The sequence below is a fragment of the Gossypium hirsutum genome, chromosome D05 (assembly GCF_007990345.1).
Source record: "Gossypium hirsutum isolate 1008001.06 chromosome D05, Gossypium_hirsutum_v2.1, whole genome shotgun sequence".
NCBI lineage: Eukaryota > Viridiplantae > Streptophyta > Magnoliopsida > Malvales > Malvaceae > Gossypium > Gossypium hirsutum.
Window position 1 is genome coordinate 7,907,999 of NC_053441.1, and position 13,561 is coordinate 7,921,559.

The following is a 13,561-nucleotide window of genomic DNA, read 5'->3' on the forward strand; positions in this document are numbered from 1 at the left end:
TCTAAATATTATACGACTGGACCAAATTTCGGAAAAATTAGTCCATTCATCGTTTTTGCCTTCAAGTTTGGGTTGAAAGGGGGTCATAATTTGGCAATTACACCCAGGAATCTTTTAATTGACTGTACGGAAGAGATGTACTTTGGCTTTTTCTGCTTCATACCTCAAGTAATCGACCACAATAATTCATAGGGATATTTGACAATTTTCCACGGCTTTACAGAGTCAAAAGTTAACCCCATAAACGGCATACAGATAAAACTTGTAGCGACACAACTATAAAGAAAGAAAAAAATACACATTTTTATATAAATGAATGATGCCATCACCAGATATTTTATATTTATAGCTATTGATTAAAAATTATATAAATTCAACAATAATGTATATTTCATTAACCAGATTTTTTTCCTTAACATGCATCCGTGAAAGAAAATAGGCAATTCAACTGCAAAGATCAAAGATTAGAGCAATAGCAATTTGTAAGGTAAATTCAGGGAAAGTCCGAAATGAGGATCAATGCCTCAACCACCACAAAAAAAACACATTGTTAAATTTGGCTTATTACATCGGGAAATTTTCAACAGACATTAGGTTCCAAGGAAAGATCTCAACTACAAAAATTAAAGTTTCCCAGAAGGTTGTTTCTGTTTCACCTTTAATTCCTGCTTTTCAACTTCTAATTCTTTTTCACCGTCGCAGCCTTGATGATATCAACAAACTCGGGCTGATGGAGGAAACGTAAAGAAGAAAATTGCCAGTTAAGAATCACTGCAGCTTGCAGATGAGAATGCATTGAATAAAATGAACCACCAGAGGCACAAGAAAAGAAAGAAAATCACTAACCTTTAGAGAAGCTCCACCAACCAAAAAGCCATCAACATCGGGTTGTGCGGCCAATTCCTTGCAGTTTGCTCCATTTACGGAACCTACATAGTATTTGTATTCGATGCCAAATCAGATTTTCTGGTTTTGATTTAGTGACCCTTTACCCCGGAATTGAAAGTTGAAACTAAAAATGTTTGGAGAGGTCAAGCAAAGTTCTAGATTAGTTTCAAGAACAGCATTTGGAGGCAGAAGAATCCAATATGAATAGTTTGATCTAATTAGTTCAGTTAGGATGGATGCATCTAGATTATCCACTTTCAGAGCAGCAGTTAACAACCACCATTGTATCATGGTTTTACATGCTACCAAAGATCACGGTAGAGGAATAAGTAAAAATACCTCCATATATAATTCTAGTTGATGCAGCAATGTCACCGCCAACATTCTCATGAAGCCATTTCCTCAACTCGCAATGAACCTGGACATACAATCGCACATTTCTAAGTAAAACAAAGGAGGATAGGATTTCTATAGGAACAAGTTAAAAGCAATGCTTAGAGATGCAAACACAAGCTTAGATGCATGATATTGAAATTCATGAAGATAGGTTGCCCTAAAACAGTAATGCAATCACACATTTGTAAGTAAAATAAAAGAGGAGATGATTTCTCTAGAACGAGTTAAAATGCAATGCTTAGATGGAAACACGGGCTTAGATAAATGATTTTTGACAAGGATAGATTGCAGACCTGAAACAGTTATATAATATCACTCAACATTCATGGGAGGGCAAAACAAATGAAATGCAAAAGTTAAAACTCCTATCACATTATATAGGCATAAAACTCAAACTTACTTCCTGAGCCTGAGCAGGGGTTGCAACTTTCCCTGTTCCAATGGCCCAAACAGGTTCATAAGCCAAAACAACATTGTCCCAATTTGTTACTTTTCCTGCAGAAGACCGATAACAGTTAGAAAAAGATATATCAAAAAAGAAGAAAATAAAACAAATAATTACTTTGGGTTGTTATATTTTAAATGCGAGTACCAGCAATTGCTTTGGTTTGCGCAGCAACAACAGCCATGGTAGAGCCAGATTCTCGCTCTTCAAGAGTCTCCCCAATGCAGGCAATAACCTTCAAGCCTTGAGAAAGTGCATACGCTACTTTGTCTCCAACAAACTGCAGAGACAAGCATTCGGATAAACAAATGGACATGAAGTAATAACAAAAGCAAAGACTTGATTCATTCAAGAAACAACAAAAAAAAAGCCCTGAATTTCGTCGACAATAACAGCAACCTAACTATATTATTTTACCTCATTGGACTCATTCAAGAGAGCCCTTCTTTCAGAGTGACCGATGATAACCCATGGAATGCTCAGATTAACAAGCATCTCAGCACTGTTCAAAGAGAAGAACATGAAGTTAACAGCCAAATACACAATCGATAGCAGATCAAAATCATAAGCTGTAAAAAAAAGAGCAAATGATAAAACGATACCTAATTTCTCCGGTAAAAGCACCACCTTTGCGAACCCAACAGTTCTGAGCAGCAACATGGAAATCAGACCGCAACAGACTTTTCACAAAGGTAAGAAAAACAAATGGAGGGCTCACAACAACCTCTGTCACAACATAAATTTGAATTTGGTAAATCTTTCAACTTAATTTAAAGTTTGACGTGTAACGGAATGAAGCAAATTTTGGACTAAATAGAAGAAACTAACCCACAACATCCTCAGAAGGAACTTCAGCTTCATTCAATGTTGTAACGATCTTTTTAACCTCCTCAGTTGTCCCATTCTGCAACCAGATCAAATCTCGAAATCAGTAATTTTTCTTTAGTAAATTGTTATTTACTTGTAAATATGCAGTGACCACAACAGTTTACTAAATCAGATCTTAAAACTTAAGAGCTGTTCGAGACTACAGATCAGCTTAGTTTTCAAAATGAAATAAGATCTAATAAACGTTTTCAGAAATCGAATATTAATCAAAAAAGAAATAGATCACTAAATGAAGAACACAGCACGAGATCAAAAACATAGATCAATTGATTTTGGATAAAAATAACAGATGAAAAACATACGCATTTCCAGTTGCCACCGACGAAGAATTTCCGAGCCATGAAATTTTTGTTTTTGACTTTTCTTCTTTTTTTTTCTCCGATGAAAACGAGAACTAAGAGAATCAATAAATAAAACACTGCAAAAAGCTCACTGTGTAGTAAGAGTGGACGAGTAACTGTGGGCTGTCGCCCAAGGTAATTATAATGGTAAAGCTTTCTTGTAATTACTATAATGCCATTTTCATTTCCCCAAATGTAGTAAATTTAAATCCCTAGTTTTACGAATCACTTTACCTAAAAGCTCTTAACTTTTGCTTAAGTCACCTGTCTCACGACATCCTTTTATTATTAATCTACCATTTGACTGAAATAATGAATGTCTTCCGTAACAAGAGTCGGGATTTTTTTTAGCTACAATTAAATTATATATTTTTATATCATAAATATATAATTTTATAATTTTAATAATCTATATTTTTATAAATTTTAAATAATTAAATTAAATTTTACCAAAATATAATCTTAACATTACTAATATAAAATTTTATAAATTATAAAATATTTAAATGAAAATTTTTCCATTTTAAGGGGTCGGAGCCTTGCCAACCCTCCTAGGCGCCACTGAATGTGAACTCGACTTAGATCTAGAGGCGGATACAAGGGGTTCCCTAGCCCCTCTAAAATGGAAATTTTTTATTTAGACTCTTGAATTTTTTTAAAATTTTAAATTAGTAAAAGTAAAATTGTACTTTGGCCCCCTAAAATTATAAAAATTTGATTTAATCCTTTAAAAATTATAAATATATAGACTATAAAAAATTAAAATTTCATTCGGCTCCCCTAAAAATTTTTTCTGACTTCGCCCCTGCTTAGATCAATTTTGATATTTAAAATATTGAATTTTATTCTTTTCCCAGCAAAAAAAAACCAAAAAAGTTACGATTATCTTTAATTAAAATAATAAATTAAGTCTCTGTTAAACGATTTTCGTTATTGGTCACGTTGACCAATAAAATAAATTGAAAAATCAATCGACGATGACATGTGGTAGTTATTGCTTTAATCTAATATTTTCCCAATAAAATGATTAAAAATTTATTTTAAAAATCAGAATAATTATAGAATAATCAATAAAACCAAAAAATGATAAAAATATTATAAATATATAATATATTCTAATAAATTATAAAACTAATAAAACATATTTAAAATTTTATAAAATCATATTAAAATTCTATAAACACAATGAAAAATATTGAAATCGTTATAAACTTATAAAGATTATAAAAAGAATCATAAAAAATTCATTTGGACTGGATCAGTCGATAGACCAATTAGATTGAAATCAACAAGGGGATCAATTCAGAGAAAGCCATTAGATCAGTTGACTTGAGAATCAAACGATTGAATAATTTTTTGTTGATTTTTTATTTTTTTAATATTTTATTTTATTGAACTAGACAAACCAGTCCAACTGGCCTAATCGGTTCGACCATCAGCTCGAATATGAAATCCTTGATTAGAATATTTTATTTTGGCATATGCTAATAGTTGAATGATTACATTTTAGTTTAATAAAATATATTGAAATTTAAAAAAGAAATTCAGTTCAACTACTCAATTCTCAGGTCAAACGGTCTAATGGCTTTTTCTCCGAATCGATACCCTTGTTGATTTTGATTAACCGGTCCATCCAATTGATCCGGTTCAGTTCTAGCTTTTATGATAATTTTTAATAATTTTTATAAATTTTAATTTTTTACGATTTTTTAAAGAATTTTAATACATTCTAATAATATTTTTAATATATTTTATTAATTTTATAAAAAAATATTTTTTATAATTTATTAATTTTTATAACTTTTTATAATATTTATAAATTTATATCAATTTTAATAATTCTTTTATATTTTTTATATTTTAAATTTTTTTATGGGTAAAATATTAGATTAAACCAAAAATTACCGATGTCATATTCTGATTAGTCAATTAATTAATTTTAACGGTCAACGTAATCAATGATAGAAATTATTAATAAAGGAGCTCAATTGAGTACAAATTTAATACAATGATTTAATTAAATTCTTTTACATTTTTTAAGGGCTTTTCTGATATGTAAGGAAATAAAATAAAATAACCATCGAAGTTATAAAAACGTAACTTTGGCTCACAGTATTGGTTTTAGCAGCGATCAAGTAGTTTTCCTCCGTCCGATTTCTAAAACCATTGGCCATTGCTGAAATTAAAGTAGATGCCCATATTTACTTGTAATGAGAAACCCAATAAGAAAAAGTTCGGCATTGTCATTATCTAAAAATTGACACAAAAACCCATCTTTTGTAGTTTTGAAACAACAAAACTACTCAGAAAAAGAACGTGTAGGTCTAGCTACAAGTTACATATAAACAATAAATTACACGAGTGTATAACAAACTTACGACCTAGAATAAGAACAGTCCCAATTCTTGTCGAACCAAAGATAAGACATGAGTGAATTAGAGCTGAAACAAAAAAACAATTGGAGTTGAACAAAAAAGCCCTACTGCTGGTCAGTATGAAACCATCTGATTAATCAGATGTCGAACGTATTCAATACATCGTTTGACCGCTTTTGCTGGCTATTAGGGATGCAAATGCAGCAGCCCAATCTTGTTTAGTAGGTCCAGAAACTTGGTCATCCCCAAGGAAGGGAGTCCACGAGTCTTCAGAGGCATTTGCCAACAACCAATCAACTTTCTGCGGCACGTTAATGAAATCAAAGTTCAAAGTTTTCAGCTTTTTATCAGGCTTCTTCTGTTTGTTGCCCCCAGAGTTCCCTGTACCCTGCAAAACACAATTCAAGCATTCACCAAAAGCCGGGAGTTATGAATTAAGAAGTAAAGAATTGGGTAAATATTCAGCATTGTCAACTAATAAGGCTTTTTAATGAGGTCTTACAACTTCTTCACTTCCAGAAGCCTCTGCTCCTTTCTTCCTTTTAGAAGGGGGGATTCCAGTTTCTAGATAGTAAAGCACTTCTTTCTTCGATCTGAATTTCCGGCCAGAGGATGGATCAAAATAATACTGCAGAAGAAATGTTATCATGTATGATACATTATCATTGCACTGCCAAATATCTCCACATACGAATACAACAATAGAATGCCAATTACATTCTAATATGCCCTACATGAATGAGAAACCTAATACAGACGCAACAAATAAACTAATCTCAACCCGAAAAAAACACCATTAATGAAATGAAAATTTCTCATTTCAATGGTTTTCTACAACCCTCTAAAACATATATGTAAAATACTAGTCTATCAACAGGGTTAGGAGATCCAAAACATTGAGTATCTATCACCTTCAAATGTGTAAGACCAACTTGTGAATGGTGATTAAATATGTATTTGATAATAATGGACGCAAAAGTAATGGAAAGGAGTCAAACCCCTCCCAACAATGCAACATTCCCCAGCTTGAATCCATTTTAATGAGCTAACCTCTATTCTTACATTCATTCACCAGATTTTTGCAATGCATCATGTTTCGACAAAATCTCTTATATGTGTTTATTAGCCTTTCGGGCTAGCTTTTAGTCCTTGGCTACTTAAAATAAGATCTAAAGATCAATAACCACAAGAATTATTGTAATTTCTGATACCAAGCAAATGAATATAAGCTGGAAATTCATCACCATTTACAACTAATCCATCATTTAGTAGAATAGAAGCAATGAACAATAAAGTTGAGTGTTTTTTTTTCTTAAATCAAATATGGGAAACCTAAGAACACACAAGAATTTTCACTAGTCTCTATGTATGTATGGATTTGACGGCTACGATTATTTAAGCAGCAAAATATGTATATAATTCAATTTCAATCCACCAAATGAGAAAGACATAAATGATATATAGGTAAACTGTTATCAAATAATCATCGAAACACAAACGGGCAATTCAATAAAATTCTAATTGATACGCTAAGGTCAAACTTAACAGAAAAAGAAATCATGTGAGAGCTGAGATTTAACCCTATCAACAGTTCCAGCAGTTGCACCGGAGCTCCGAACCCTATCTTCGATCGACCATCCAGCTGGTAACCAAGTCTCGGGAGCTACCAACACGCGCCGCTTACCCTTAGGCTCCGCCGATGACGACGAGATATCCGGCCCTTGTGCCGGCGTCTCGGACTGAGCGCCATTTGGAATCGAACCATTTGAAGGTTCAGACAGCTCAGCCGATTGATTTTGGTCGTTGGCGTCGATGAAGGCTTCGGGTTTTAGGAGCGGATCGGAAGGTAAATCGGTTGTGGAGGGTTGAACCGGGTTTGACATTGAGAAAGGCAAGAACTGAGGTGAAAGTACTTCCCGACGTTTCAGAGAAAACAGGGAAGTAAAACAATATGAGACACGCGATGGATTTCGATATAGGATATGACGCCGTTAGACCATTCCCGTTAATCTTGATTACGTGTCAGTAATTTTGCATACCTGTAGTCATGTTGCCGTAAAGTTATTAAAACCGTGCCAAAATGTTGGGAAATTTAGTAGCAGCTTTTTTCTTTTAATCTTTCAATTTGCCAAAAACAGAAAAAAATGTTATACTTACAACTTTGAGGTCTACTAGTATTAGATATATTTATAGTTGAAGTAAGAGAGTGAAAGAGTTCATATTGATATTCCAGTTTTAATATTTATAATGTTCTATTTAAGTTTTTTTACATTAAAATTATGGGAAAGAAAATTAAAATTTCAAACAATATCTAAAATGCATATAGAAAATCAAAATACGAAACACAAAATGATGTACAAGTCCGACCAATTCAAAGAACCGTATAGCCTAAAACTATGAAATCTTGTTTATTAGAACATGCACATGGATTCCACGAGGAAGCCACCTTTTACGAATGATCTAGAATTAATTGTCTAAAAAACAAACAACTTCATCTAAAAGCTCATGAAAAACCAAATCTTCTAGCTCGAGTGCCACGAATTCTGAATCGGCTTGAAGGTTCATCCAGGCGGGTTTGTCCAAATCTCGAGCAATAATATCATCCAATGACTGGTCATGTTGAGGCTGGGATGCCAAGTTTTTGCTGACTTTGGTCCACACTTGTTGAACAACATTGTTTCCCTTGGGCACTAAACTAATGCGAGAGTTGAAAGAGAAGGGGTTGGGGAAATATTCAGGTGACATTCCATTGATCTCAAGTAGTGCCTCATTAACTAGATCAAAAACCAGTTGGTGATCACAGTTGCTTCCGACTTCATAAAAGGTAGATCCCAGTCTCTCCAATTCGTTGAACACTGAAGGGTCCAATGGTTGGTCCAGTGAGAACCATGTTTGGAGCCCCTTGTTTTGTGAGAAACCTGAGAGCTCAAGAATGTCTTTGACGTAATTGTAGCAAGGATCAGCCTCTGTATCTTGTTCAAAGAATAGGATCCGACGGCTGTTTCCCATGGTTTTATAATCAACACTTTCCTGCCTTATTTTGCGCCTTTCTTTTGTAAAAAACTCCGCTTCACCTAAGCCTGATAAAAGTTTAAAAGAATTTAGCTTAGCAGCCATTTTTCCAACAGTGCATCAAGAACAGATAAAGAAAAGTTCATTAATCATTCAACTATATTTGAGAAATACCCATATTTCCTGTTTGTTCAAGTTAATATTGTAGACATATTTACCTCCTGTTTGCTCAACTGCATCTTCATTGAATTCACAAGATTTAGCAATTTCTTCACCATTTTTATCCACTGATAAACCGGTTGAATCGCGGTTATCTGATCCTTCTCTCGTTTCTTCCTGTAATTCAGTCTCTATAACAGCTTCTACTAGTTCAAATCTATCAATATCTTCAGGGGAACTAATTGATTTTTGTTCATTATGTGGATCGGTTTTCTTGTCTGCCTCATGATCTTGGATATTATTGATTGGGAGCTCTGAAGAAACCTCATATAGAAGAGAGCAAAAGGATTCAAGTTCAGATAGAGAGGAAATCCTTCTGAAAAACTTGGGAGCATTCCCTATTGAAGGAATTCTATCTTCATGGCTCAATTTTAAGCTCCTTGAGTGATGCAATTTGGTTTCTTTACTTACACTTTGCTGAAACAATTGAGTGTATCTATCTAATGACTCATTTATAGACTTTATTCTTGTTATCCTTTTGAGCCTATCATTGCTGACATCATGATCAGCAGCATTGTTCTCAATACAACTACTGATGACTGCCTTTTCCGAGCTTTCCGACATGTCTCTCTCATTTGTGGACAATGTATCTCTAGAAGAAACCTGAAGGGTGAGTCCATCCACCTTTGTACGGTTATTAGTCTTTCCCCTTTCCTTGAGAGCCTGCTTTATTCTCTGCTTAATATCCTTGAGACGATTCATAACTAAATGGTTCCACCTTTGGGAATCAGATCCTTGGGATGATGAAGAGCTTGCTTCTTCCTTTACGTTGTTCTGAGACTGATCACCGGTTCTCATTATGGCCCTTGACTTGGATAACTGAGTACCGGCGACGGGTTTTTCGCCCTTCTGGAAGGACCAAACTTCCTTCTTCTTCTGCTCAAGTGTACTAGACCTAAGATATCCGGCACGAGGTGAACCGGGGATTGGAAATGAGCCTGATTTTGTTAACTTGACTGCCTTGGGAGTTTGCTTTCCAGGAAAATGCTGTGAAATACTAACATTAGGATCCTGAAGAATATCTAGGAATAGATCGTTGTTTACCTTAAATATCTCCAAAACATCCACACCCTCAACCTGATTATGTGAAACTTGTTTGCTAAGCTTCTTTGACTTTGGCTTCTGATTTACTAAGGTTCGAGCTCCAATTTTATCATGCTTCTCAGAATTCTGTATATGTTCAAAGTGTTTGTCTGCATCAGGAATTTTACTCTTTGCTGAGCTCGTACCAGAGGATTCACCTCGCTTGCGGACAAGAATAATCGGATTCATCCAACCAAGACCAAAACTTGAAGGTTCCAAATGATGGGTAGAGTCAGCTTGCTGCAACTGTGATCCTGTTGAATGCCCCACAATCCATTGTTTATCATGGTTCTCTTCCTTAGCCCTTTCTTTACTAGTTAAACCCTTTGTTGGGGCTTTACTAGACCTTTTGTTGGTTGATCCAGTTTTTCTTGTTTGCTGTTGAACCTGTTAAATTAAGGCAGTCAAATGATATTTTATTGATGATCGTATCCAACAGGATAATTGAGAAAGTAGGAATTTTGTGTCAATTTACTTGGATTTGTTCAGCCTCTCCATCTAATAATCTTTGGGATTCAACAGGTTCACGTTCCATGGAAATAGTTTGTGGATTTGCACAGCCTGCAATTAAGGTGAAAAAAATCCTTAAGCATGAACAAATCCCAATGAATCATTTACAAACCAAGCATTTTTGTAGATTTATAGATCAAAATTTTCTGCCTGAGGGTGTTGAAGGATACTACGCTTTTGTTGCCAGGGACCATATAAATTGGACAAACTAGCACTAAATTCTCCAACTTTTTAATAACAATTTGATATATATGTTAGCTTAGAAAGATGAAACTATAAAATACTGATGAAAAAGATGAAGGATGAGACAATATGAGATTTTCTTACATCTGGCTTGTCTTCCTCTGTTGAGCTTTCTTTGTGGAAGGATCTTTTTCGCATTGTACCAATGATGGTAGTCAAGAACATTAAATAAGCCCCCCATGCAACCTGGATGATGGTTCTCAAATTCAACTTCAACAGACTGCTCATCAAATTTCCTCCCCATGTTGAAACCTTAGAATTTATCCTCTGGAGTAATGCTTGATTTCAACTACTAAGCCCACCCTCCTGTAAAATCTGACATGTCAGAGAAAAAAAAACAGAACTTGGAAATTTCCATATACCAAATACCAGGATTTGCCAACATCTTTCCAAAACTTAAATTCTTTTTAAGTGAGATTGTTCTGAAGGATGACTAACAATGACCTGTATTAATCAGCAGAGATTACTCGTATTCATATTTGAGGAGTTCTATGACAAATTGGATTTCTTTTAACATAGTTTTTTTTTGTCCTGGGCTGGGGGTGAAAACATCAACAACATCATCAATTATTGCTTGTGAACTTCAAGAAACCATGTAAATACCTTCTGATGGCCATTTCAAAAAAAAAAAAAAAAGTATATATAACAGAAAGAAGCCCTTTTGATAAATTTCTAGAGGAGAAGGTCAACAATCAACACCATTAAAGAAGTTCAAGGTGAGCTTGAAAACTGAATGGAAGATACTTCATATTTAATAATTTATACCTTTTTCAGTAATGAAAAAAAAAACAGCCGCCTTTAATGAATTTTTCGAAACATAAATAGAATTAATTATGCACCACAACAGCAACAGACAGAGTAAGAGATGAAGTAACCGGGGAACAAATTATTAAAACCTTAAAAAGCTTACCTGAATACAGAAGAACTCTTTATGCTCGAGAGAGCTCAAAGCTCTGAAGCCCAGCAAGAAGTGAAAGAGAAAACAAAGGAAAGAAAAGACCCAAACAAATAATCAAAAATTGTATCCTACATAAAGAGATATGGAAGCAGAAGACACGGTTTCCTTAATCTCCACAAAAAGATATGTATAAAGTAAAAAACGAGGAAAAGAAGAAGATATTAAAGGTCGTTAGTCATAGTTCAAATTGTAAGACAAAGAAGGAAAGGAAATAGTCTTAAACGCCAAAGTTGGTTAAATGAAGGCTTATTTTACCCGCCAGCACTGGTCCAATCTTATGGTTTTAGGCAAAGACATGTCCAAATACAAATGGCAAAAAAAAAAAAGCTACGTCTATGAAGTAAGCAATGGGTTAACATCAGCTGACCAAATCATATTAATGAATATTAATAAGGACCATAGATAAGATGCTGAATTCCCACTTTCTGCAGATTACCCATCCAAAAGAAAATTAGTATATTTCACCAACTATTAAAGGAAGAAGCTTAGAGATTGTAGGTTAGGCTGTTGTGATGAAAGTTATGTGTAGGATGCCGGTTTCAATGCAGCATTTGTAACTTAAAAAGTTCCGCCTACAAGTCGGATGAACTATTAATAAGAGTAAATCTCACTCCTCCTCAAAAGCAAATGCCTATGCGACCTGCCACGCCATATATGAACCTCCTACATTACTTATAATACAGGGTTTTAGGTGAAGAATTAAAACCATAGAACATGTATTATCTCATCTTCAACCAACCCTTTCTTTGCCCTCAAATGCTTTAATCAGTTTTTCTTTTTAATGGTAGTACAAGGTTATGAGAGGTGAAGTTACAAGACATTTGAAAATTGTTTTTGTCGATATTCCATGAATTTATCTTTGAAGATACTGAGAAAAAAATAAGATGTTGTTATCATTATACGACTTGTTCAAAGCATTTTGATATGCATTAAAATAGAGAATTATGATACACATTAGATAATGAAGATTACTGTAAAAGGAACTTATTTGTACGGTCAGTCAGGAAAGAATAGTTCAACCAATTGAAGGAGAAACTGAGATGCAAATAGATCATGTTTTAGCATTGCTTAAAGAAGAGACGAAAGTTTGGTGAAAAGTCATTTCTTTTGGTTTTATACTGCAAATATGGTGATTAAAGAAGAGCTTGTCAAAGAAATGCACCGTGGAATTGTCAAACTTTAGAACGTCGAGAATAAAATGACTGGAAATCAAGGGTTTGAAATTGTGTATATAAATAAAAATGTCCAACCTGAAAAATCTGGGAGTAGTACCGAAATTGCTAAAGCTTGAATTTGTTGTAAAGTTGACGTTGTCTGTTTAGTCCAAGTTTTGAGAAGGTTTCAAAGCCTAGACTGATTCAACCTAGAGAGTGTTCCATGAAGCCAGTCAATGTTTCAAGAACCTGGGACTCAATTGACTTTAAACAACCCATCAAAGGTCAAATGGTGTATCAGTTCTCACTTAACCAGATTTTATTTATTTTTTATTTTAACATTCCATGCTGTTACTCTTTTTCTTTTCCTTTTTTGGCAAAGAAAAAAACATCAGGCGACGATTTCATTCTTAATTCTAATAATTTTTAAAAAAAATTGTTTTAGATTTTTTTAATATTGTAATTTAAATGTTTTTCATCTTAACATTGAATTTTAATTTATCAATGAACATCTTATTTTAAGTATGTTTTTCAAATATGAAATAGAATAAAAATTTCATTATATTACGAATCAAAATAATAATAAAATAAGCTGGGCATTGACCCACATGAGACGCCTTAATTGACGAAACATTTATCACCTGATCCAATATATATAGTAGGCCTCGTAAGCCTGTATTAGAAACGTAAAGCCCAAATACATTCCATTTCTTCGTTTTTCTTTTACATTTTCTGTTGTTTGTTTGTGATGAATAGATTTCATTTCTAAGAATTTCTAGAAAGCCGACCTAACTCAATCCATCCTAATTTCCAAGTTTTCATGTTCAACCTTTTGCACACGATAAGCATATTTAAATACATAATATTGTAAATATATAAAATTTTAAAAACTATAATCACGTTAACCTTGTATTTTTAATCTAAAATACTTATAATTTCTTTTCAATGGACCCAGCTTTATTCCTCACTGCTGGATTGGATGTTGACCTGGTTATTAGAGGCATTTAGCTAGGGACTACGGACCTTTATGATTGGGCCATTGACCCAGA

The 13,561-nt window shown here is 33.8% G+C and overlaps 3 protein-coding genes across 3 annotated transcripts; all 3 read right to left on the reverse strand.

Annotated features, from left to right (window-relative positions):
- Positions 1-464: 464 nt before the first annotated feature.
- On the reverse strand, positions 465-3,210 carry LOC107906555 (triosephosphate isomerase, cytosolic). Its single transcript, XM_016833585.2, has 9 exons — positions 2,920-3,210; positions 2,558-2,633; positions 2,332-2,455; positions 2,147-2,231; positions 1,877-2,009; positions 1,685-1,779; positions 1,228-1,306; positions 847-929; positions 465-727 (listed from the first exon to the last, which is right to left on the reverse strand). Exons 1-9 carry the CDS (start codon positions 2,956-2,958, stop codon positions 680-682), a joined length of 762 nt encoding a protein of 253 aa, XP_016689074.2. The 5' UTR covers positions 2,959-3,210; the 3' UTR covers positions 465-679.
- Positions 3,211-5,181: 1,971 nt separating this feature from the next.
- Positions 5,182-7,363, reverse strand: LOC107906554 (methyl-CpG-binding domain-containing protein 5). Its single transcript, XM_016833584.2, has 3 exons — positions 6,914-7,363; positions 5,836-5,961; positions 5,182-5,721 (listed from the first exon to the last, which is right to left on the reverse strand). Exons 1-3 carry the CDS (start codon positions 7,214-7,216, stop codon positions 5,488-5,490), a joined length of 663 nt encoding a protein of 220 aa, XP_016689073.1. The 5' UTR covers positions 7,217-7,363; the 3' UTR covers positions 5,182-5,487.
- Positions 7,364-7,631: 268 nt separating this feature from the next.
- LOC107906553 (protein TRM32) lies at positions 7,632-12,014 on the reverse strand. The gene is made up of 5 exons (XM_016833582.2): positions 11,311-12,014; positions 10,485-10,706; positions 10,123-10,208; positions 8,564-10,034; positions 7,632-8,413 (listed from the first exon to the last, which is right to left on the reverse strand). Exons 2-5 carry the CDS (start codon positions 10,642-10,644, stop codon positions 7,800-7,802), a joined length of 2,331 nt encoding a protein of 776 aa, XP_016689071.1. The 5' UTR covers positions 10,645-10,706; positions 11,311-12,014; the 3' UTR covers positions 7,632-7,799.
- Positions 12,015-13,561: the final 1,547 nt, after the last annotated feature.